This window comes from Prunus persica, chromosome G4 (genome assembly GCF_000346465.2).
Source record: "Prunus persica cultivar Lovell chromosome G4, Prunus_persica_NCBIv2, whole genome shotgun sequence".
NCBI classification, from domain to species: Eukaryota; Viridiplantae; Streptophyta; class Magnoliopsida; order Rosales; family Rosaceae; genus Prunus; species Prunus persica.
Genome location: NC_034012.1, coordinates 11,585,749 through 11,611,451, shown reverse-complemented (window position 1 = coordinate 11,611,451; position 25,703 = coordinate 11,585,749). Strand labels below are relative to the sequence as shown.

At 37.4% G+C, this 25,703-nt stretch overlaps 4 protein-coding genes across 6 annotated transcripts; 2 read left to right on the top strand and 2 right to left on the bottom strand.

The window, feature by feature from the left end:
* On the top strand, window positions 3,839-5,107 carry LOC18778712 (calcium-binding protein PBP1). The gene has a single exon (XM_020561307.1). The coding sequence runs from the start codon at window positions 4,110-4,112 to the stop codon at window positions 4,497-4,499; it is 390 nt and encodes a 129-aa protein (XP_020416896.1). The 5' UTR covers window positions 3,839-4,109; the 3' UTR covers window positions 4,500-5,107.
* On the top strand, window positions 11,168-13,633 carry LOC18778597 (transcriptional regulator IFH1). 2 transcript variants are annotated; one of them, XR_002271448.1, is made up of 3 exons: window positions 11,168-12,731; window positions 13,226-13,381; window positions 13,536-13,633. XR_002271448.1 is itself a non-coding variant. In XM_020563028.1 (2 exons), exons 1-2 carry the CDS (start codon window positions 11,975-11,977, stop codon window positions 13,276-13,278), a joined length of 810 nt encoding a protein of 269 aa, XP_020418617.1. In that variant the 5' UTR covers window positions 11,168-11,974; the 3' UTR covers window positions 13,279-13,602. The 2 variants fall into 2 exon arrangements, 1 of the variants encoding a protein (XP_020418617.1); XM_020563028.1 differs by having other exon boundaries at window positions 13,226-13,602.
* On the bottom strand, window positions 14,780-18,545 carry LOC18779216 (universal stress protein PHOS32). Of its 2 annotated transcripts, XM_020562080.1 has the most exons (3): window positions 17,584-18,541; window positions 15,531-15,577; window positions 14,780-15,223 (listed from the first exon to the last, which is right to left on the bottom strand). In XM_020562080.1, the coding sequence occupies exons 1-2, from the start codon at window positions 18,380-18,382 to the stop codon at window positions 15,570-15,572; spliced, it is 807 nt and encodes a 268-aa protein (XP_020417669.1). In that variant the 5' UTR covers window positions 18,383-18,541; the 3' UTR covers window positions 14,780-15,223; window positions 15,531-15,569. The 2 variants fall into 2 exon arrangements, with proteins under 2 accessions (XP_020417669.1, XP_020417668.1); XM_020562079.1 differs by lacking the exons at window positions 14,780-15,223; window positions 15,531-15,577 and adding an exon at window positions 15,610-17,364 and having other exon boundaries at window positions 17,584-18,545.
* LOC18781353 lies at window positions 23,023-25,089 on the bottom strand. The gene is made up of 3 exons (XM_007212404.2): window positions 24,119-25,089; window positions 23,665-23,838; window positions 23,023-23,456 (listed from the first exon to the last, which is right to left on the bottom strand). The coding sequence occupies exons 1-3, from the start codon at window positions 24,740-24,742 to the stop codon at window positions 23,181-23,183; spliced, it is 1,074 nt and encodes a 357-aa protein (XP_007212466.1). The 5' UTR covers window positions 24,743-25,089; the 3' UTR covers window positions 23,023-23,180.

The window sequence follows — 25,703 nt, the reverse complement described above, 5'->3', positions numbered from 1 at the left end:
AGCAGATTTTGAAATTTTCATTTTTCCCCTTGAAACAAAAACCAATACAATATAGAATTTTGATAGGTTTTTTTAAGTTGAAATTTTTTTAGCTTTCTAAACTGCCATAATCTATGGAGCGGAGAATTCGAATTTGGGTGTAAGTGATGTAGAACATATGGCAGAAGCAATCGAAGAGGAACTAGAGAAACGCGTGCACAAGGGTTAATCAGGCAAACTGTAAATTTGGGCTTTGAGCTCAGAATCAAGCCCATGATCCGTTGATTCGAAGAGAATGGCGTCACGAGTAAAACTCATCACTCCACCATGACGTATGGGCTTTTTCGGACATCCAGAGTTACATGCTCTAGGCTAAGGTTTCAGCCAATTTATTACCACACTATGTCAGCAAAAGTGCAGACTCATTGTGACAGTCAACTGGCCTAACTCACATCTTGCTCATGTAATTATTTAGCTTTAGTATTTTACCATAAACAATAAACCATATATGAGTATATTCAATTAGAGCATCCATAAACGGCTCCCTAAACCACCTCCTTAGACAAATTTTAGGGAGGATTTGGAAAAATACAACTTCAACCATGCTCCCTATGCACCTCCTAAAATAGGGAGACCTCTAGGAGCTCCTAAATCTGAGAATAGAGAAATGACTCCTAGTGGTTCCCTATAATTTAATGTTGCTTTATTTAATGAATATTTCAAACCTTTAATTAATGTTAATTAATTTTTATATTTTTTTAATAGAGATGGATCAATTAAAAAAGAGTTATAGCATTTATGACTAAAGGTGGGCATCTCATCTGAATTATCCGCATATCGACCGTACCGTACCGACAATTTGGTTTGGTTTGGTTAAATAATTATTTTTTAATTTAAATTTAATTATTCCGATCCGATCCGTACCGAAATGTTTGGTTTGGTTAATGGAAACAAAATTCCTAACGCGACGAAAACCCGTACCGATCCGATATTTATACTTATTTTATTATTTAAATACAAAACAAGAAACCAAAGGTAAATACAATCAGCATTTTGTATCACTCCTTTATCACTACTGTATCACTTCTTTCTCACCATTGTATCACTGCTTTATCACCATTTTATCACTGCTTTATCACCACTGTATCACTTCTTTATCACCATTGTATCACTTACCCGGGTACTGTAGCATTTTTTGGTCATAGAGGAATTTATGAACTTCCTATGTTTTCCAGTTTCGACATTTGTCCCTTTTTTACCTGTAACTTTCCAACTGTTGATCCAAATTTTATGTTCTTTATATGGTTGGATTCAGCATGAAAAACTAAAGAACCCAGCGCATAACAAATGTCAAAATCATTTACATAAATGTAGAGAATTCAATAAAAAGAACACTCAAAGGTTCAAACAACAAACACAAGTGGCTCCTAGTACATCTTGAGCACATATTGAATTATCATAGTGACTAAGTTATTTGATTTCATACTTGGATGAATTAGACTACTGGATTTTTATATTTTACAAAGATAATTTGGTGTATTTGTTCAAGAACTTATGTTATGTGAAAGTATTATAAATTGTATTTTTATTAGTATGTTTTTATTATGGTGTTACCGGTGTACCGGCCAATCTGAACCGAATATTTGGTTAACCGATCCGAAGTCTACCGAAGTCTTTGGTTTGGTTAACGGAAGAGAAAATGGTCTACCGAAGTCTTTGGTTTGGTTAACAGAAGAGCATTCTACTGTTCCGAACCGATCCGTGCCCAGGCCTATTTCTGACTCCCTAAACTAGAGAGCATAATTGGAGTTTAAATTTTATAGAGAGCTCCAAAAATAACTTTTATATATTTTTAGCTAAAATTTAACTAAAAAATAGAGAGTATGATTGTGAATGTTCTTAAATTTGTAAATTGTGATACACATAGGACTCAAGATGCAATACCGAAGAAAAAGTAGAAATTTTGTGGGATCAATAAATATGTCCCCATTCAAATTGTTAGCCAAACAACTATTTAGATTTCTAGAGATATCCATTGTAGCTAGGTTTATCAATATTTTGATAAGGACAGTACAAGGCTTGAAATACATGGTTAGCAGGAATCAGGAGCGCCAAAACGCAATGAGTAATCTGAAATATATGTTGTGGCTGTAATCTAGCAAGGAAGAAGGATAAGAAGGAAGCTGCATTGAAATTTCCCCTTTTGTTGGGACTGATGCAAGCAACCAAATCAATGTGAACGTTACCTCATCGACTCATCACCATCAAATTTAACTTTGAAATATATTAACAACAAAGATTTAGTTTAAAACAAAAGTGCAACATCAATATGGTGCAATTATAATTTATATATGATGCAAACAAGCCGGAGAAGAGAAGGGCTGCCTATACTTTTGAATACACTTGCTAATCTAGTTGACGTATTTCGGATGTCACTATGCCAAAATTGACATTTAGCAACGGATATTATCCGTTGCCTATATACCTAACCATGGTATTGGTGATCGATGCATATTACTATGTAATAGGCATGAGACATTACCCGTTGCCTTTATACATTTACGAATCAGTTCCTTCAAATACACTGATGTTTATGGTCCTACCGTGTAAACGTAAGTGCTGATTTTCTTGGGTTTTAACTTTATGTTTATGTATCTATATATATAGAGTAAAAGGCAAATAATTGTGAAACATTTAAAATACCAGAAAATATCTTTGGTTGATGCAAATATTAAGAATTGAAATTATTAATTAAATGAGGATAATATGGTAAATTCACACTTTTTTATATTTTAAAAAAAATTAAAATTAAAAGAAAAATCAAATAATAGATCCTATTTTTATAGAACACAACTACCCATTATCTTTTTGAATTCTAAAATAAATTTAAATTTTTTTAAAAAAGCCTCTCGCAGGCTCGGAAGGACAGTACTATATATTTTATACATATTCCAATTGTTAAAAAAAGCCTCTCGCACAGATGATATAAACGTGATTGTAGGACATTACTATATATTTTGTACATATTCCAATTGTTAACTGTGGTTTTTATTTTTTATTTTTTATTTTTTGGTACTTTTTTATGGTCATATATTGCTTCTTTTTTTTTTAGTACAATATGTGTTAGTGTATTTTATCTATTATATAGAATTTACTAATGTCTCATGGCCAGGCTAGACTACCAAATATGACCAACATGTAACGATCGATGAAGAAAATTGAATCGTTAATGTAATATTGTTAGACTGTTAATTACAATATGACGTTGTCTTTGTGTGAGAATATGTATACCAAAGAGAAGAAGAAAAAGAAGAAGAAGAGAGAAGGGAAGGTTTTTGGTTTTCGCTTATGATTTCTGCAGGAAGTTGTAACCTCTCAAGGATGGAATTATACTTTCATGATATGTTGTACCACTTATCAATAAGTTTTGTCCTGTACATGATAAGTTTATGGTTCTGTGTATGTGCACCTCTCTATAAACACGTATTGTATAAACCCAACATTATCATGATCATCATATTCCACCAAACAAGTGAGTCCTTTGTACTGAAAAAACAACATATATGGCTCGATGAAATCATATTCTAGGCTCATGAAATGGCAATGATGTTATTTACTCATATTATAATACGTGAATTAGTAATATCACATGACAGTGACTGCAAAAATTTCAATCCATTCTCGTGTAGTAAGTTTGTTAAAACTTAAAAACTAAAAATAGACAACAACAAAAATAAAACACAATTGTGTTTATGACCGTAGGTTATTTGTCATTTAGTCAAGTAAACAAAGCATGATTTTTAGTATGGCTAATCTGTAATTTCCTCTCTCCTTAAAGTTTGTAACTTTATAGACTCGCACCAATATGCATAAGATCCCCAAGATCCCATGCAGCTTCCAGGAAGGAGAAGCTCATCACAGAACCAAAGAAAAAGAAAGAAGAAGTTGCCTACAGTTAACAGGAGCTACCAAGAAAGTCACACAAAATAATTAAATTCATTATTTTCCTCATATATTTCTACCTCACTCACTCATCAATAAATAGCCCCCCCTCCGGCCTCCATATCCTCCACCCCAATCTCTCAACAACTTCATACAAATTAGTTCGGAATATTTCAATTAGCCAAACCATGATATCGTTAGATCATCACCACATGATGAGCGCAGTTGAATTTGTGGACTATTTTCCGTCCATGATCGCGAGGCTGGGAGAAGAAGGGTTTATTGGGGAGCTCTGCAATGGGTTTGTTTTGCTGATGGATGTGGAGAAGGGGCTCATCACCTTTGAGAGCTTGAAGAGGAACTGCGTTGTGCTGGGCTTGCATGACATGGGAGATGATGAGCTTGTGTGGATGTTGATGGAGGGTGATTTGGATGGAGATGGGGCCCTCAGTCAGCTGGAGTTTTGCATCCTCATGTTTAGGTTAAGTCCAGGTTTGATGGATGGATCTAAGCAGCTGTGGAAGGAAAACTTTGATCATCCTCCTCATCATCAAGTACATGTAGGAGGCTTCCAATGATCATGTCTCTTGTCATATCTTCTTTAATTAATAACTTTGATCCAGTTGTATCAATGCAATGTTCTTTGGTAATTCAATCAACTGGAAGATCCATCTTTATTTTCAACCATGTGATATGCGTATTTCAAGTACTTTTATGTCATGTAATTGATCAAACCCATATTCTATGTAAATCAAGTACGCAAATGGTTTAGCTATATAGCTTGGTGTTGTGATTGGTGGTTGTTTTCTCTTAAGTGCAGTGGCAGATTCAAGTGTGTTGGAGAATGTGATTTTTGGAGGAACGTTCATGTGCTAATGTGTTTCCGATTTTTGGGGAATTTCTGTTTTTGGCCAAAGATCGGTGGGTCTCTATGTGCAGCGATGCTTACCTGTGTGGTGGTGGTGTATCCCCTCCTTTGTGGCCATTATGGTGCAGTCTCCGTCCCCTTTGAGGGTGACAGTGACTCTGTGTTGTAATTTGGTTTGATTTTGTGATGGGAAAGATTATTATACTAGACTATACTGGTTTTAAGCTAATCTTCCATGTGTTTGTGGTAATTTGTTCCTGTGATATGTGTATTTCAAGTACTTCTATGTCATCTAATTGATTAAACCCATATTCCATGTAAATCAAGTACGCAAATCGTAGAAATTAATGCACTTGGTTTCTCAATATTAGTTGACATGGTGAGGGGTTTAAGCTTTTAATTTTTATGTTGTTTTGGTTAGATCTCTTGTGTGATGGTCTTTTGTGGGTTTAATAAAGACTCTGTTTAACCGAGGTTATATTTTTAGTTCTATACACTGATACACAACATCTCAATGGAGATTAATTTTTCACCATTTGATGGCCCTATGCTTTGAGAACATACATGAAAATCATTTGAACCATGAGAGAAAGCAACTTTCAAGAAAAGTTTTGTAATCTAATTAACTTTTCACATGATCTCGATAATTTCAATAATGGATCCATCAAAGCTTGAATCTCCCTCCACACAAGAAAAGTTTGAACCTCCCTCCACCAGTAACCAAAAAGAAAAAAGCTAATGCAAAATCCCCTCTCCTTTTGAGTCCACATGTTCAAGCCAACTAGTTATAACTCTGCAAGACTCGTGTGATACTTTGTTTATAAAGTAAACTTGTAGGGAACTAGGGCTATGAGTTTCCTTCACTTTACCTTGACATGTCTTTTCTAGTAGGAATATTGAAACCCATCTCACTATCTTTTTTTTTTAAAATCAACCTAAGATGTGTCAATACATTGAACTCATTCGCTATCAATTCATAACCCAAACTAATTTTTTGATAACGCTATTTTATTTATTTTATTTTTTTAAGAAACACTATTTTTTTTTCTATGTTATCTGTGGTTGATAATTTTTTTAAGACAATGGAATCAAATTTTGGAACTCAAATTTTTGTTCGTAAAACATACAATTGTTGGATATCTACATGGAGAACAGTAGCAAATATTAATAAGCAAACATGAGCAATTTACACCTTGATTAACGGCTTTGGGGAAAAATGACAAAAGTACTTTTTCTTGGGTTTAGATCAATGGACTTTGGCAGACTAGAAGCACTAAAAAGATTTGTGGATTTGGAAGCGGACGTGAGTTATTTATGAATTAAGGCTACCCACAAAAAGTTGAGGCGTTAAGTCCTTGGTTTTACAGTACTGCAGTCAGTGGGTTTTTGGCTTAAATACAAATAAATAAATAATATAAAATTATGTTATCCCTTTCAGTCTCCTACTAGGGTTCCCAATTGCCCAACATGAAACATACAGACAAAATAATTGGATATTAATTACATATTACTACTTAGTTAAATAACATCTTTTTTTACCGATTGAGGAGAGGGTTTATATAAATATTTATTAAGTGTCTAAGAGTTTTGAACTTCTGCTCATATAAGTGGAGATGAAAGAGTTCAACCAATTGAGTCATATCCTACTGACAACTATAGGTAACGCTTTGTACATAAAGGTCGTATAATTATAAATATACAGATATGCATGCAACTTCCGAGAAGGAGAAGAAAGCTCTCTCCACGAAACCAATGTGGTTGCTAAAAACCCTCAACAAAAACAGAAAAAAAACCAAACCAAACCATAAAAAAAAACACACAGAATATTAAGAAGGTTGGAAGAAGCTCCCCGATAAAACATTGCATATCGCCTGGGGCCTGGCCCTTTGGTCCCTTCCCTTTGATTGTGTTGTTTGCTGCATGTAATTAATATGCATGTCATATAGTGATTAATATGGTTGGCTCCTCAGCAATGCCAGTATATATCGCCTTCCCTTTTCCTGGAAGTTTTCTCCCTCAAGTTCGTCCACTTGCTTTTTGTCTAATTATTGTCTCTCTCTCTCTCTCTCTCTCACACATACACATCTTCCATCTCTCATCTCACTCATCACTTTCTTCACTACCTTACAAGCTATGAATATGATATGATCAGCTACTTCTCATCTTTTTCACGTGCAAATTTCCTCTTACAATAAATAAATAATTTACATATATATATAGGTGATGTCATGATGAGGTTATTGTTGTTGATATATTTCATTTGGTCATCGGATAAGTAAGGGCATCATTTGGCCTGCGAACCCATGGATCGAAGTGGGTAGCTCGAGGTTTAATGGGCCAAAGTCGGTTCAGTCTGATGGCTAAGCCCGTTCGACCCGACTCATTTTAAAATTAAACTGAATTGATTTGGTGGTATAATTCGATAACCCGATTATATTCTAAATCCGTTAACCCATTAAATTAACGGAACCAATTTGGATCTTGCCTAATCTAATCTGATAATGATCCGATTCAATTTGATATAACATATATTTCAATTTATTTTATTTTATTTTCACTTACTATATATATATGCATATGTAACAATCTTGTGAATAAATAAAAATATTTTTCAATTATTTGTATATATGACATAAAATAATTTGAATCGGGTGATCGAATCCGGTATTGAATAATTTAACAAATTGGATATGGATCTAGTTGTTAATGATCCGTCAGATTTTCAAATCGAATCAGGTCATAATTTTTTAAAATCGGGTCAGGTCGGATTTCAAGTGCTCCACTCCATCTCCAACCTGTTTACAGACCTAGGAGGGGTACATTTTCCCCTTATTTTTCCATTTTTCATGCAACCACTTCCCATGTCTGGACTTACTAAATATGGGAAAGCAATTGATTTACCATCTCCAAGCCTCCTTTCCCATAAACCAAACGTAACATGAAGGAAAAATACTATCAACATGCCACGTATATGTGAGGCATGTATAACACATGAACAACACAATAAAGAGTCATACATATATCAAGAAAGTCTGCGAGAGAAGCAGTTTTGTTAGGGTTTGGATAGCATGGGATTATGTCCATTTCATTTGCATGTGTATTGAACTCAAATTGTACATCAAAATCCTTACATTATATATAGCAGCGTACGTACTAGCTTGCAAGATGGATCCCTACAATCACAAGTTTTTAACAATAAGGAGCCAGTCGTGCTTCACTGCTAATTATAATCTTAACACATAAGAAGAATTGAATTGACTCATTAAAACCATAAAAATAAAAAAATAAAAAATTTATACATGTTGTTCACCCGTTTTCGTGTTTTACTCCTGAGGTGGAAGGACGAAGTTCCCCACTGGCTTGGAGACCACTTGTTGGTCGACAAGTCAGCTTTCTTTGGTGTGCGAGCGTGCCACTGCTAGCAATGTAAATTCTAGCAGACTTATTTTTAGATTGGATAACTTGCGCCTCAAGTTACTGACTTCTAAAACAAATGATTGTGAATTTGGGTGAGGAATATCTCCCAAGTAAGTTCTTTTCTTGCCTCAGACTGGTGAGGACTTTCATAATTTATCTCAGTATCAAATGGTTGTTCTGGCCAGAATAGATAATAATAAAATACTGTTTCAGGCAGAACTGCCTTTTACAAAATTAAGAAGGGAGAAATCAACTCTAGAAAGACAAAAAGATGGCTAGAATCCCATTTCTTCCTGGGTAGAAACTTCTGATCCGGGCTGGACTGGGTATGTCTGTGCTGTCAACAACTTTGGCTGCTTGGCTTCAGCTGTAAATCGATACCAAAGTTCAATTTTGGCAGAGCTTCAATCTACTTCAAGCCTTGGGAGACTTTTGAGCGGGCAGAACTGCAGCTTCTTCAGTTTGAAGGGACAGAAGTGGCTATTCTCGAGGATTTAGCAAGCTGGAACTATGCTGTAAAATTTGTTGAGGTTTTCATATTGATGAAAACTCAAACTATGTTTGTCTTGGCTTTTGCTAAACCAAATTTGTAACGAGAAGGATCTCGCTTTCAGAAGACTTATTTTCTAAGTCTGAACTTTGGGATTCTGATCTAAAGCTGTTTTTCTCTTGGGATCCAAGTGAACTTTTTCTTGTTTGTTTTTTTTTGATTGATTGATGAATTGAGTGTGTTTTGTTTCTTTGCCTTCTTTCGCTTTTATAAGAGATCCTCCTAAGGAGGTCATTTTTAATCTTTTAAACAATGGGCGGCAAAAAGATCTCTTATAATGTAAAGTAAGAAGGGTTTCTTAGATAGGTTCTGAGCAGTCACCTCCTAAAAACAGTCCCTTCCCTGGTTTCCTGGGTGGCAGCTTTCTAATTCAACCAACGCCACCGTCTGTGTGAGCTTTTTATGGCGGTTTTGGCTCTTTTTCTTTTGTATTTTCTGAGTGGTTCCCTGTTTCCCATTCTAATTTAGAAAGCGTGATCCTTGAATTTCTTGGGAGATGGTGTATTGATTTGGAGCAAAATCTTGAACACAGATGGGTTTTTGATCTTCAATTGGCAGTGTTTCAGAGACGTCCCTCTCACATTTTTAAATTTTAGTTGAAATTGCTGACTTTTCCAAAGCTGAGGCAATCACGTGGGTGTGTCTTTGATCCCTTGGTTTTGAATCTATCGAAAATTACGGGCTGATCTTTGAAGTCCATTTCGAAAGTTTCCACATCTGGGCTTTCTTTGGGCTGAGGCTTTATTTCCAACGTTCTTGGTGTGAAGCCCAAACTGTTTGGATCTTATTTTTTGTTTTTCTCAAGTCTCTGGGCTGGGCAGGCAATTTTATCATGGGCCTGCCTTCTGGTCTTAGGCGTGCCGAATTTGGGCCCAAACACATGTGTTGAACGTTGAAATATAAATAAATAAAATATTTATAATTATATCACGTGACTGTATTCTAGTTTCGTATAACAGCATCACACAGTATTAGTGTTACCATCACATATCCCCAAATTAACAAGTCTAAATAACCCAACTTTTTGCTACAATCTTAATACAGAATGGGCCTTTAGAGCATTTTGCATTACTGGGCTCCTCCCACAACATCACAGTATTTACTGGACCAAATCTCACAAAAACGTTCTTATTACAAAGAGAGGCCCAAGTTTCTTCCACATCTTTCTTTTATATTTTCCAATCATAATACAATAATATGTCAAAAGAAAATTTATCATACATAAAAATATTTAAATAGAAAATTTTCGAATGGGAAAATTTTGCATGCTAAATTATGGGTGGACCTTACCGCACATCACTAGCCATCACCTTCCTATTAAATTTCAGAAAAACGAGTTATTGGCCTATTACTAGCAATATTGATATTGTTCTTAACTTAGTCACCTATAAAGCTCAATAAGTGTGAAATTTTATCATAAAAAATCTCAATAATATTAATAGTGGAACCATTCATTATATATTATATTTTACTTAATTAAGTTTTCAATGTAAGACATATTTTTCAACACCTTCATATTTTTGGATTTTGGATTTATTGCCAAAGAAAAAGAAACATGCACCTTCCCCTCTGTCTTGATCCAGAGAACCTCTCTCTCTCTCTCTCTCTCTCTCTTTCTCTCTCTCATATCTTCTTCAACCTTCCTCCCTCTCACCGCAAACACTTCTCTTCCACACAATTCCAATACAATTCCTTTGCCCCACTGCTTTGGCTCGACAATTTACAACTGCCCATACCTCCACCTCCTCGGCAACGCCAAGATTTCCCCCACTATGTAATCATATGCCACCTAGGACCATCACATGAAATTGCCATATCATCCATCATATGCCACAATAGCCTTCTTTTGTTTCGTGGGACAGTTGATTTAATTCAGAGTCTCGGACTATGAAACTAAGGTAATTAATTGGATATTTCAAATTTGATTACAATATACATGACATACACACTTATTAACAACATTCAATCTCGTTTAAAATCAGCATAAAACAACACACATAGGTTAGGCCAATTAATTAAAGCAGTGAACCAACCTTCTTGTATGCAAGTTCGAATTCTCTCATTTAAAAATTAGATTAATTTAGACTATATAAATTATAACCAGTCACACAAATGACATAATTATAAAATGAAAATTTTGTTTAACTTGCCATTAAGAAAACGAGTAACTTTTCTCATTTCCTAATGGAAGAAACTAATACCGTTTTATCTAGTAAATAATCCTTTACCAATGAAAGAAATTAATTTTGTGTATTATATTTATATATATTCCTTAGGACATGGACACAATACCGCCATGACCCCAACCCTTTTCCTGCCCATAACCTCATGGGCCCATCCTAATATTTATCTCAATATTCTGTTCCCTATTTTATATTAGACTAAATAAACCAAAATAAATGGATTAAAAAAACCGAAAGATGAGGCCAAATTATTATTATTAATCATTACATTAAGACGGAGCCGAAAGCCGAGGCATGGATAGAATTAGGTATGGGTCTATGGGCCCAAGCCAAGGTAACACCCATAAGACGTAGCCCACGTGGGCGTCACGTGTCCTCAAGGCCCCTTGTGGCGTGAGACCCATCCACGTAGGCGACACTTGGAATCCGGAGGTGCCCACAGGTTGTACTGTGGGTCCGCCACGTCAGCATCGAATCCAAGGAAAGAAAATATCTGGACTGAGCCCGGTAATTGCTCCAAGACACGCAAACTTTCGCTCCCCAAACTATGCGACACGTGGTGCTCTTGGGTCGATGCTGGCTTTGTAAATTTGTAGTGGTAGGCCGAGTATATAGGACTGTAGGGGAGCGCACATACCATTCCAACTCGTCCGCCAACAAACTATTGCCACGCGGAGGACGATGCGTTCTCACGTGCTGATCACGTGAGCTTTGTATGAGTGGCGTGGGTTAACTGAATTTGAAATGCGTGGACCTCAGTGCAGGGTATAAAAACTAAACGGCTGCGGGGCATGTCGTAAAGAAGAAGCTAATAACTTCGAAGGAACTGGTGAAGATATTTTCCCAAGTTGCTTCATTTGCCGGAGAAAGACGCAAATACCCCTGATCCCACTGTCGTAGGCACATACAAAGTTAGGGAATTAAATCTGAAATAGAGGGCTGTTTCCGTAACCCACTGCAACGCTGCAAGTTCTCCCATATATCTTGCTCTGCTCTGCTCTGCGGTTGAGAGAGAGATAAACGAACAAGCAGAAAATGAGAGAGTGCGAGCTGTGTGGACTGAGAGCTCGGATTCACTGCGAGGCGGACCAGGCGAAGTTATGCTGGGACTGCGATGAGAAAGTTCACGGAGCCAATTTTCTGGTGGCGAAGCACCCGAGGAACCTCCTCTGCCATGGATGCCAGTTGCCGACTCCATGGATGGGCTCGGGACCCAAGCTTACGCCGACCGTCTCGGTATGTGAGATTTGTGTCGAAAGGCGTGGAATTAAGTTTCAGCGGTACGAGGATCAAGAAAGCGAAGCAGAGAACGAAGACGATGTTGATCTTGATGATGAGGAGGATGATGATGATGGTGGTCATGATGGTGAAGATGTTGATGATGATGCTGATGATGATGATGATGATGAGGATGAAAATCAGGTGGTTCCGTGGTCTAGTTCGCATTCGGCGGCGGCAGAGCCTCCGCCTGCGGTGAGTTGTTCGAGTAGTGAAGAAGAAGAAGAGGAGGAGGAATTTTTGGTGGTGTCGAAGCGAATGCGAGAGAATGCGGATCCAGATTCTGATTTGGGATGCGACGAAACGTCGTCGTTGGCTTCGCTGAGGCTGTTGAAGCGAGCCAGACCGGGCGAAGAGAACCGTTTACTGAGTGAGAGATCAAGTGAAGCGGAGTTAAGATCAACGGCGATCGTGAGCTCAATTGAGAGTCTTCAAAATCAAACGGACGTGATCAGCGACGGTGATGATCAGGCGTCCGCCGCGGTCCTCGGGATTTGCGAACCCAGAAGAGATGGTCAGAGCCGTTGATATTAATTCATTTTAAATTCCTAACCACACAATACATAGTGCTAGTTGTTGGATTGAATGTTGATATTGTCCATAATAACCATATGAAATTAATATTTGACCCCTTGATTTTCCAATCAATGTAAGATTAAGATTCGCTCCAATTTAATTAATGTTGACATTTTGGTGTGTATTTGCAAAATTAAGTCTCAACCTCAGAAATAAAATAATTTATATGTGGGTGGGGGCCTCAGGTTGATTTTTTCCAAAAAAACGCGGATTGAATGAATGGAGATGGAGAAGATGTGGTGGCAGTTGATAACTCGTGGAACTAGTGGTTGATGGGATAGCAAAACTCCTTATTTTAATGTATGGTATGAGGAGGGAGAGGAGGCTTGTTTAGTGAAGAAATAGAAATGTTTTATTTGTGTTGGTTGAGCTTTTGACTTATTTCAATTCTTGGAGGATATAATATTATTTGGTTTTCAATTGTCACTACAGTACTAGTTGCGGATATTGTGTTCTTGCGAGGAACATTCATACATGATGCGTGAGTTGATGGAGGCAGAGCCAGCCAGCCCCAACATGTGAAAAGAAGAATGAGTTATGCTAGCATCAGTTGTCCACGTAATACGTGATAGTGAGGCGTGTATTCATGTGAGTCTTATAATTTATTTGTTATTTACAATCACTTACGTGCACGTGGATGACTGATGATAGATCTTCTTGAAAAGAAGATAAGCTACCATCCATGTTTAGAAATTCGGATCTTAGTCTACCATGATAACATACTTTTTCCATGAATTGACAGGGTAGACCCAAGACCCAATTCTCAAGGAGATTAGATAAGATTAATAAGATTAATCTTAATCGCCTTATTCTAAAGCAAATAGCTTATGCGTTCATTGTCAGTCAAACTTCGAAAGGATGTGATTGAGATTTGATTTTTCACCACACATCCATGTTGAAAGACTAGGTTGTGTGTGATGCAATGCAAGTTGACCAACAATTTGGGCAACGTCAAGAGACAAAACCCAAATGCAAAAACGATTCGTTTTTTAAAAATAAATTAGTGAATGGGGGGGAAGCCTTTGCTAACCAACAAATCCCTGTGATCATATCCAAATGGGATATGGAATAAGGCCTTATTTGATTCATGAGAAAGAAGACTTGGAGATGAGAAATCAATTGCGTTCTTATGTTTGGTAACTCCAAGCATGAGAACGTTGACTGACTTATGGAAAAGTAAAGGGGAAAGTGAAGTCATTCTCCCAACTTGAGTTTTGTTTTCCCTCTTTATGAGAAAGTTCGGAAAAATGAGCCAATATTAAATAAACAATTTTCATCACTATTTTATCCCCATTAACAATTTAGAATTACAATATATCATTAAATGCATTTTTTTTATTTGATTTAATGTAGGTATAATTGAAAATTTATACAAACTTTGTTTTCCATTCCAACTCAAAACAAACGTAGAAAATGAAATAAAGTGATATTTCCAAGTTACTTTCCCAGCATTACCAAATATGAGAAAGGAATCTTTCATTTCCCATCTCTTGAAAAATGACATGAGAAATTATTTCCCCTCAAATTCATTCCATGAACCAAACGGAGCCAAAGGGTTTCTGCACAAAAGATGGAAGGTTGTGTGATATTGATGGCTTGAGAAGGTGCATGTATATTTGCATACCCCAACATTCAAATTCAGTTGATAAGGATGCATTTGGCATGTAGCTGTTTGTTTCCACGTACCATCATGCTTTACCAATTTGCTTTCATCCACAACATTCACTCTACCATACCATGAGTCATCTAAAAACTGTTACGGTTAGTCACCCACACAAATATGGGTAATCTTTTACCATAGATCTGAATCCTGCAAACTCAGTCACTAACTACCCCAGTATTTTACCTTCGTCACAACATCCAAAATCCAATGGCGTTTAGCTTTTTCCTCATGGAGAAGGCCAGCAAATTCACTGGTTTTTCAGGAACACAATTACTTGTTCAAGAAAATGGAAAAGAAGAAAGAAAGAGAAGGAAGTTCCATTGTCAGAATAAATCATGGACATGAGAAAAATGAATGGCTTCAAAATATTACGCGGTCCAAATTATGGTAGAAAAGAAAGTACCTTTTCATACCAAATGATTTAGGGTTGTCTAGCCATACAAATTAATAAACATGTCTAGCAATTCTGATGAGAAAATTATTGGACACAAAAAGATCTAATAATTAAATTTGCAAACTAGCAAGCAACAACAAGTACATCCTTGAAACTAAAGGGAGACAAATGAGTCACAAAGCAATCGAACAAAGTAGGAAAGGCCTCACAGAATCCCATAAACCTCATTCACCATACAAATAGCATCTCCTATCCTCCCAGAAATTCGTACGTTTGAGAAAGAGCTGTTGGAGAGGAGAGAAAGCAGTCTTGACTCCTGCAGTCTGGACTCAACGTGTCAGCCAATCCCAGTTGACTCAGACATCTACACAAACTGCACAATTTAAAACCATGTTGACTTGGTCACACTCTACATAAACACCACAAAATTGAACACAGACGAAGCAGCACCTATTTTGCATGAAAATTGTGAACAAAAATAAATGAAAGCTGCAGGAAATGTACAGAAAGAAAAGGCACCAGTGTTTACGAATGTGTGTGATTATGTCTACGTGGATACAAGCTCTTCCACAACAAAATACAAAAGTATCCAAAACAATTGAAAAATGTGTGTCGCGACAATAGTGCAACAACATATTATGATCTAGGAAAAAGAGAGATTTAGCACAACAAATGCTTACCTGTACTTGAGAGGATTCAACTACGACTAGGAATACATACTAAGCATCTGCACAAAACAAACAATAATAGTGTCATGAATACATAAATAATCCAAAGATTCACTCTATAGATCAGTATAAAGTTCAGAACCCCAAAATAAAGAAAAGAACATCCACAAACAAACACTTTTCATATGATTACGTAAACTGTACATTAAAATGTCTCCACTGCACTAACCAGTACAGAAGAGACATGTCCCATAGCTCATAAACCTATTAGAATAACAACTAACAAGAAGACAACAAACTGTACACATTAGCTGATATCATGCAAAAATTCTATATTATAAAGATTTGCTGTCACTTAAAACAAATGAAAGCATATTATTTATTGTAAAATATGTGTGAAACAGTACAATGCATGTCAATGTCGTAATACTTTGCTGGATCAACAAGTATAGAGTAAAAAAATTTAGAAAATGTTCTTATTTATTCCATCTTGGGTACAGATTACACAGGTAGTACCACCCTAAACACACTCACCAAAGATTCATGGGTACAGGTACAAAATGTTCTCAGGGAAACGCGAAAAGGTAAAACAAGAGGAAATTCAAACCCCATTAAGAATAACCATTTTGACAAAATTTCGTCACTTTGGGAATTTCCTTCCAGAACATTTTATTAACTGATGACGTGATATGAGTCATACAGTCACATCAGTTAAACTTACTGACAAAACAAACTCTTATGTTCTGCTTACTATAAGCCAGCAGCACTTCTAGAAGCCAATGATAGTGCGTACCTATCCTCTTTAACAACCAGGGAGGAAGAATTTGGATCACCAGAAAATTAATTTATCACTTTCTATAGGTGCAAAAAGATGTGGTTGGGCCCTGACAACAAGACATGTAAAGAACAGCAAACCTACAAACCTACTTAGTGTTTTATTCTTAACCATTATACATGAACCCTGATTAGGTCCATAAGCAAAGCCTTTCATCTCAAAATAGTATCATGGGACTATCCAGCAGAGTGGGAATACAAGGGAGCTACCAAACTATGAGCAGCAAACTAGTTAAGTAAGCATTGGCCTCTTCTTAGCCTACTGAACCTACAACTAAAGTTGCCAGCAATGTGAACAACCTCCTTAGGCTACTGAATCTTATACAGAACATAGACCTATGCAAGATGCGGTATAGGAAATGACCAACTAGCAAAATAAGTCGTATTTGCAAATGAATATTCCCAAACACATGATAAATATGCAAAAAATTTCAAAGTTATACCACTTTTGGCATGGGGAACATATTCTGACATTTAATGATAGAAAGAGGTGGACTTGCTTTTATTTAGACGAAGCATCTGGCAGCACTACCAAAGGGTAAAAAAATTCCAAACAATAGTTTTTCTTTGCAGAAAAAAGAAAAGGATATTCTCATGGGTAGGATATTTTAGTGATAAAGCTAACCAGGCCAAATCTCATGTGCATAAGGATCGTATATAGAATTTCATACAGCTTATAGTGGAGATTGGAAAGACCAAGCTACTCTAAAAGAAAAACAAACTTAAATAGGAAATGCCCATGCTAATCTAGTTCAAAATATTCTTTTCACATTCAAAGAACCTCATGATGCTTCAGGGAGCAGCCATGAGTTGTGAACATTGCAAAATATCAAACTTTGCTTAATCAACCTTGGTTCTGAAAATCCATAATATATACAATAGAAACGATTTGCAGTACACAATACTTCGGAAGCAAAACAACAATGAGGAGCACAAGCCCTCACCTGATATAATAATTTCAAATTTCCCTTTGCAGAAAGTTAGATTGCTCATCTAATTGCATCAGTAACTCCTAAACAGAAAAAGTTCCCATTCGTAACTCTCATATCAGATATATGAAACAATCATACACCCCCATTGCTACCAACAGACATATGCATATGGGTGTAATGTGCGCCAATCATACCCAACATGATATAATTGCCAGTTAAACAAACTAAATCCTAATCAATTAATAAAAAAGACCCAAACTTGAAGTTAATAGCAATTGAATCAGCGAAACAGCCCTAACCTTTTTGATGCTCGTCCTTTACCACTGGCTTGATCACGGCTTCTTCCTCCTCATCCTCTTTAACCGCAACAACAGCAGCAGGGGCAACAGCAGAACCACCGGCACCGGCACCGGCACCATTGTCATCATCTGGAAACCGTACAACAACAACAGGGCAAACACAGTGATGAACGCAATAATCGCTCACACTCCCAAGCCTACCGTCATTCCCACGCTTCGCGGCACCAACCCCTCGGCTCCCCATGATCACGGCACTGAGCCCTAGCCTCTCAACCTCCAAGCACAGCCTCTCCTTCATGTCATGGTCCTTAACGATGTGGATCTTGAAGGGAATCTGAGCCTCCTTCAAGGGCCTGGCGAGATCGGCGGCCTTGGAAGCAGTGAAGGCATCAAAGTCATTCTCGAGCTTCTTCTGCTTGACGGAGTCGTTTAAGGCGTGGTTGTCGACGAAGTCAACGTCGTCGTTGGTATTGATGGAGAGGTCGACGGAGCCCCAGTCGGCGCCGAATAGGACGGAGGTGGGGCTGACGTGGAGGAGAACGACGGCGTCTCCGGGGCGGATGTAGTGGTCGACGGCCCAGCGGACGGCATGGGCGCTCTCGTCGGAGAGGTCGACAGCTACGCCGAGCTTTCGGCGGGCGCCGGCTGTGGGGGTGGGAGTGGCGGCGGAGCCTGCGGATGAGGTGTGGTGACGTGGAGAGTTGGGGTGGTGGCGTGGGGAGTTAGGGTGGTGGATTCTGATGTGGGGGAGTTGGGGGTCCGATGGGTCTTGGGGTTGAGGGGGCTGAGGATGATTCATTTGGGTTTTTGCAGAGGTTTCAGGTTTTTTTGTTTTGTTCGGTGTTCGTTTGTTTGGATAGTCGGAAAATGAAAAGGAAAACGGATGGGAAAGTTGGGAAGTGACGAGAGGGCGAGTGGAGAAATGGGCTTAAATCCTTATCATCATTTATTATTATGCGCATATGCCAAAGTCCAACACAGACAGAATGACACTTGTTTTGTTTCTTTCCGCTTTCCTTTTTCTCTTTTTCCTATTTGAGATGAATGGGCTTGGATTCGGATTGTCTGGTAGATTGAGCTATGGCCCAATTTTTGCTTTAACTCAACATCATTAGAATAGAACACAATTTGTAGGCCCACCAGCTATATTTCAGTTCGCATTAAAGGAGGGGAGTCGTTGTATGGTGCAATAATTCTATTGTGAGGTCTTTATATATGGCCCTTAGGTGAAGTCCTATCTTTTAATCGTTAGATCATGCTAACCAATTTCATCCAACGGTTAAGAGATAGAGCATCACCTAAGAGCCATATATAAGGCATTCACTATAGAATGACTCTTCTATGGTGAGAGTGTCATATAAGAATCATAGATGTGGACCTTCATATTAACCACATGATTTATCTGAATAGTAACTTCACTTAAATTTAATAAAATGATCATATGACTAATATAGGAGTTCGCATGAGGGGTCTATGTATGGCACTCTCACTATAGAACTTTGTTCCTATAAGGAAGTTTGGGTCCTAATTCGAATCATGTTATTTGTTTCATAAATAAATAAACAGACTAAATTGTAGCAATGGTCTCTGAATTATATGTCGATATGCATTTTCAATCTTAAGGGTCAATAATCGTTTATGTGGCTTCCATGTAAGGTTTTGCATTGCACTATCAGTCATTTTTGTTGATTTTGACAATTTTCCTGTTGAATGTTAGGGAAAATAAGGAATTTTACATGATGAAATTACAAAAAATAATAAATAACTAAAAAATGAGAAGAAAAATATAGAGTGCTACTATTTCCACCCCCCGGTCCTATTTTCCTACCCACCTTATCTTTACACCCACCATTTAAATTTTAAAAAATACAATCTTATCTTTCCACCCACTATTATCCCTAAAATACCCTTGATACCTGGACATTCACTTAACATTTTTAACCCTAACTTAACACCGTTGAGTTCAAAAAATTAAAAAATAAATGAAAACAGAAAATTAAAAAAAGAAGAGTTTTAGCAGCCACCCGTCGCATAGTCCACCAACCTAACAAGAACCACGTACCTTCCACCGCCAGCTAAGCCGCCGCCGCCTCCTCCTCTTCAGTTGTATTAAACAAAAGCTTCGAAACTGCTTCAAACCCTCTGTCAAACCTTTGTTATAACCCACTAAATCCACCTAAATCCTAATCTAACCTTCTTCTCCTTTCTTTATTTCAATCAATCCACGAATAAATAAACAAGGATTTAAAAGGTTTGTATCTAGGGTTCTCTCTGAGTTTCTGTTTTAGTAGTTCAACATTTTGCCTACCTCCTAGTGTGATGGTTGCCTATGTACTGACTAGACACAAGGCTAGAAGAACACAACCTGCGTGCATCAAATGGTAAAAGAATGACCTGGCTTATTTGTTAGAAATATAGTCATCTAATACACAATTGGTCGCGTGGGTAGTCTGCTCACCCTTTCCTTCTCAAGTTGCCCAGTTGGGAGAGAGATGTGGCTGGCAGTGAGGTGAGGAGGGGATTGGTTGTCTTGGCGTCGAGTGGGTAGTCTAGTGGTTGTTTGCTTGTTTTTTTTCTTTCTAATTTTTTTAAAAACTTTTATTTTGAATTAACAGTGTTAACTTAGAGTAAATTAGTGTCCAAGTGTCAACAAATTAGCTAAGGAATTGAAGTCTAGAATAAGTGGGTTGCATGACCTTAGAAGTCATTTTACACATAGGTAAATTTGTCTTTAAAATTTTGAAGATAAGGTGGGTGGGGAAATAAGATAGGTAGGTGGAAATAACAACACTCAAAACATATAAGGGGGAGATTAGGGAATGAATCACTCAATAGTGAGGTTGGGGAGATCGAGGAATGAGTCACTCGATATGGATGTTGGGGAGAAAGGGGGCTAGGTACGTGGTACAACCTTCCATCTTAATACAAATTTATAAATTGGAAAAATGGATAATGAATAAGATGTCTTTTTTCTTGGACATGAACAATGGATATGGGCACGGGTAAATTTAGGAATTTTTTAGCGGAGATGCACGTTTTAAAGGCACAAGACTTGATCCATGAATAAGTTTTTATAAAGATTTGGAGTTCTTTATAAATAAATAAAAGACTTGGTGTGGTGGGGACGTAAAAAAAAAAGGATATGAATATGATATTTTATAAAGACTTTTTTATTATTTAGCTAAGATGTTTTGTAAAGACTTGGATGGAGTTCTCACCAAAAAAACACAAAAAGAAGACCTTGCGGTTGGAATTTGGGTCGATGGCTTTTGCGATTGGAACTTGGATGTTTTATATTAAATCATTGGGTAAATTACTCAAATGGTCCTCAAACTTGTACTCGATTTATATTTTGGTCCATAAATTAAATTATTAGTCCAAATGGTATATAAACTCTATTTTAATCGCCCATTTGATCCCACCGTTACATTTTGTCAATGTTGCTGTTAAATGTGAAGGCAAATTGGTCATTTCGTATGTTAAAAATAAATAAATACTAAAAAATAAATAAAAACTCTCTCTCTCTCTCTCTCTCTCTCTCTCTCTCTCTCTCTCTCTCTCTCTCTCTCTCTCTCTCTCTCTCTCTCTCTCTCTCTCTCTCTCTCTCTCTCTCTCTCTCTCTCTCTCTCTCTCTCTCTCTCGCCCATTCATTCAAACAAATTCCCACTAAAATCATGATATTTATATGTTCATACTTAACTTCCTGTATTGAATGAATCTAACATGTATATATATTTATAATTGCAGTATCTACAACCCAAATTCAGGTCAGTTGTCATCTGATCTTTTCCAATACCACCCTAAAGCTAGCTATTGTTCAATCAAATTAAACAGCATAAATATATAGATTAGAAAGGATTGATTATTTCTTTTTATTTTGTTAATTTCGAATAGAGAATTTGTGCCATATATCCATCAAGCTGCCATTGATTAACACTGGCAGGCAGCAAAGCAAAAGAAGAGAAATATTTATTAGACAAACAAAATAACCAAAAACAATAGAGCAAGAAAAGAGGAAGAGAAAAGGAAAACCTGGCCTATATATATATATGCAATGCAACCAATGAAATTAAAAGGGAGTCGGAAAAAAAGCTTCTTCCATCAGGCCATCATGCATATAGAATAGAGATAGATAGCCTTTACTTATAACTTGTACTGAGAGACTCCCTCCTACAGACTCTCTCTCTCTCTCTCTCTCTCTCTCTCTCTCTCTCAGAGTGACCTGCCTGCCAGCTGCTGCCTGCATATTTATGTAATATCTATATACTCATTACACAGATTTGTACTGACCACACTGATCACCTGCTCTGCTCTCTTGTATATAGCCTGGTGTACCCAGCAGCAGCCACTCACTGGTTTAATGCAGACCAGTACAAAACCTGTCGTTAAACCAAGCTACGTTAATTAATATATATATATACACACTCGTTTTGAGAAATTAATTGTTGCAATATTTGCTTTTGCTTACTTTTCTCATCAACCCCTTTCCACGTTTTTCAAAAAATACCACAACGTTTTGTTGATTCTCTCTCCCATAAGCAGAAAGGAGAGATGCCTATTCGTGTTTCAGCACCTAAAACCATACAAACCAACTCCAGAACAGAAAGAAAAAATAGAAAAGAAGAATTAATTCCCAGTTTAAAATTTAAAGAGAGCAAAACCAACAGTGAGTTGAAGATGATCAGGTTCTAGGGCTTTGATCATTTCCGCTTTCAAGTAATATATACAGTCTGTATGCTCAGAGCTTATACACAGTTTTTCTTTTCGTTCTTTTCAATAATATTCTCAACACATGAATTGAACATATATAGTTATCTCGACCTCCAATGTAAAAGAAAAAGGTTAGCTCTTTTTTATTGGTCATCAGAAGAAAAAGGGTTGGCTAAAAAAATGTTTCTGACCTAGCGACCATTAATATTACAAACAGTAGAATATTGGTCTTTGCCGAAGAATCATATAATTCGTTAGGACTCAAGATTTCGCATTGGAAAAATAGCATATCCTAAGAGCTCTTGGATATCCTTCCGTTACGAGCTGGTTTTTAAGAGCAAGTTCTACCTATAGACTCTTAACATAATTCTTATAGAAAATAATTATCCGTTAGGTAGATAATTATAAATCTTCGTGACAGGGGGATATGTATTGATGCCTCATTCATTAAGCAACTACAACATATATCTGGCTGAAAAACTTGAACAACTTTGGTTTACAGCAGTACCAAAATGGAATTGTAGCAATCAATTCTGGTCACATTTTTTCTTTCAAAAGATTACAAAGATGTAGGATCCCCCTAAATAGAGAGTTAATTAAAAGAACAAGATATATATATATATATATAGAACTCAAGACTTAAATGAGAATCTAAAAGTAAGTAAAGAATAAATAAAAGAAATTAACATAGATCCCATGAGAAATTAATAAGGGCAACTTGGATGGAATTAAAGCAAACAACTTGTGAAACAAACTTTGGAGATGATATGTATGTCAGTTAACTAACAAAAAAAGGGAAATCAAAAAGCTGTATCTTGGGTTCTTTTCCCGACATGCATTATAGATGAGCACAGCAAAAACACCAAAACAGACACCTTGATTTGCTTCTAAAATGAAAGCTTGAGTGACAAATCAACAGGATTATGATAACTGTCAGCCCCAATTCCATAGCCATAACTAGAAGCAGTAATATCAGAAGGTTCTTCATGGCTCCCCACTGAAACTGAAGCTTCTGCTGTTTGCCACATCTCTGGCTCCTTGGGACAAGTGCCTCCTCTCATCTCACTACTTTTGCCACCAGCAGCTGGAAAGAAATCATATTCCATGAAAATACCACCACCAGCTGAGCTCCCTTTTCTGTGCACTGCCCTAACCTCTACCCCCTACAAACCCAATACCAATCAAATTACATGAGCAATTCAGCAAAGCAGTATTTAATCAGTATATTCAATCAAATTTAAAAATGGGTAAATATATTCAGACTACCAAAAGAAAAGAAAATACATCAGTCTACCACAGCAAATATATTCATATTAGACTCACATTTTTTGCTTCTTTTATATGTAAGATTAAACTTTATGCTTGTCCTACCTGATCATCATTGCGGTAGCCCGAGTGAGCTGTACTTCTCCCCACCACTTGGCCACCACCGGCTTCCGGGTTCAATCTGAGAAAACCAGAACAGTTGATTGGTAAACTAGCCTCAGATTTGCCACTCCTGCCGTTTAAGCCCATGTAATTCCGACTATTGAGCCTCTTCTTCTGCTACTCAAAGAAAAAAAGATACAAAAAGGTCAGCAAATTTAAGCGTAAATTTAAAAAAACAAAACAAAACAAAAACAGTGGGAAAAAAGTGTATTAATGTAACAGTACTCATCAACTAATATATAGTTACTCGGTAAACTTTGTCTTAAGAAAGAAAGACTTCACTTTTCCCACGTTTTCTCGGAAACCAAGCAAGTTGTCTTTTATATATATATATATATATATATATATATATATAAAACAAATATAAAAAAACAGAAAACTAAAGAAAACTATACACCTTCTTGCAGCAGATATCACAGCAATCAGAAGACAAAGGTTGAACCTTTGGTATTGAAGAGAGCTCTTTCGAGGTCTCATACACAGCCCCAACTTCAAACCTCTCCGGAGCCCCGATTGCATACGGACTCGGGTTTAGGTCCACCACCAAATTATTACCTCCGGCATACCCAAACCCAGAACCATTCCCAAACCTCTGACCCACAAAACCAAACAAGCCATTACCACCAGAGCCCTTGATCAGCAGTGGTCCATTGTAGCTGGATGCACCATACTGTACTGGAACACTGGCAAGCGGGCCGGGTAGGGTTCTGGTGGGGTTCTGGTGTTGAAAGTTCTGGTACTGATGATGATCAGGAAGATTGACAACTTGGGGTTGGGGTTGCAGTTGGGGCAGTTCCGTCATTTTCTTCCAGCGGTCTTGGAGCCTCAGGCGCTCCAGCTGAGCAACACCAAGACCTCTTTGTGGTTGCTTTTTAGAGTTTGAGGCTTTGCCGGATTTCTTAGTGCCCTTGGTGGATTTGGTGGACTCGGGTTTGGATTCCTCGTAGAACCCGACAAGGGTTTTGGTGGGTTCTTGTGTTGTGCTCTGTTCTGAGGCCATGAGCAGCATTGGCGTAGCCATTTCAGCAAAAATGATGATCAAGCTTGAAACTTTAGTGTGTGAAATGGGTTTTGAGAGAGAAAAAATACTTGGGTTTGTGTCAATATTGGAAATGGAGAAATGGGTAATGTTTTTTGAGAGAGAGAGAGAGAGTTTTGGCTTTTGGCTTTGGCTTTGGCTTTTGGCTTGTGTTTTTAAGGTTGGATATGGGTGTGTTTGATTGAGAGAGAGAGAGGGAGAAAGGCAGAACAGAAGGGTAGAACTACTGGGGATGTGTGTGTGTGGAGGGCTAAAAGGACATGGCAATGCCTCTGCTTTGCTCTTAATCTGTGTTTGTGTAATTTGTTCCCTAGTGACTTTTGCTAGCTCCAACCCTCTTTTCTGCTATTTCTCATCACACAATCTCCTTGTCCTTTGTAAATGCTCTCAAAAAAGGACATTGAAATAGCAAAACTGAGCTTGGACATAGCACCTTATCTATTCCACATAAAGTACAAATCCCATAGAGAATTCTCCCCAAGCCACCCAAAGTCCCTTAACTGTATGTCACGGTCCAATCAAAACGTTGCTTTAAGTGAAGTGCAAAGCACTTGACCAATTGTAGGTAAAGCTAAAGCTACAACAACATAGTACCCAGAGACATGTGTCAAGAGCTCAGAGGACAGGCCAATTTGTACCTGCAGGCATTGGTCGGAAAACCAAAGAGTTATTTGTCCAGTTTGCAGCTATATAGGTGCGCCAAAACAAGCAGTGCCATTGTATTGTAGCACAGCAGCTTTCAGCCTTGGCAAATATGGCAAGAGAATTATTAGGTTTTTGAAGCATTATGTTCAAAAAAGTCAATATCTTTGCCATTTAGCTATCTAGCTTTTATGACCCAATGGGTTATTAGCCCTCTGATCATGATCATCATGATCATCGTGGCCTATGGCTGATGGGGGTTTTTGGGGCTCCAGAAAAGAGAGAGAGCTGATCTTGAATC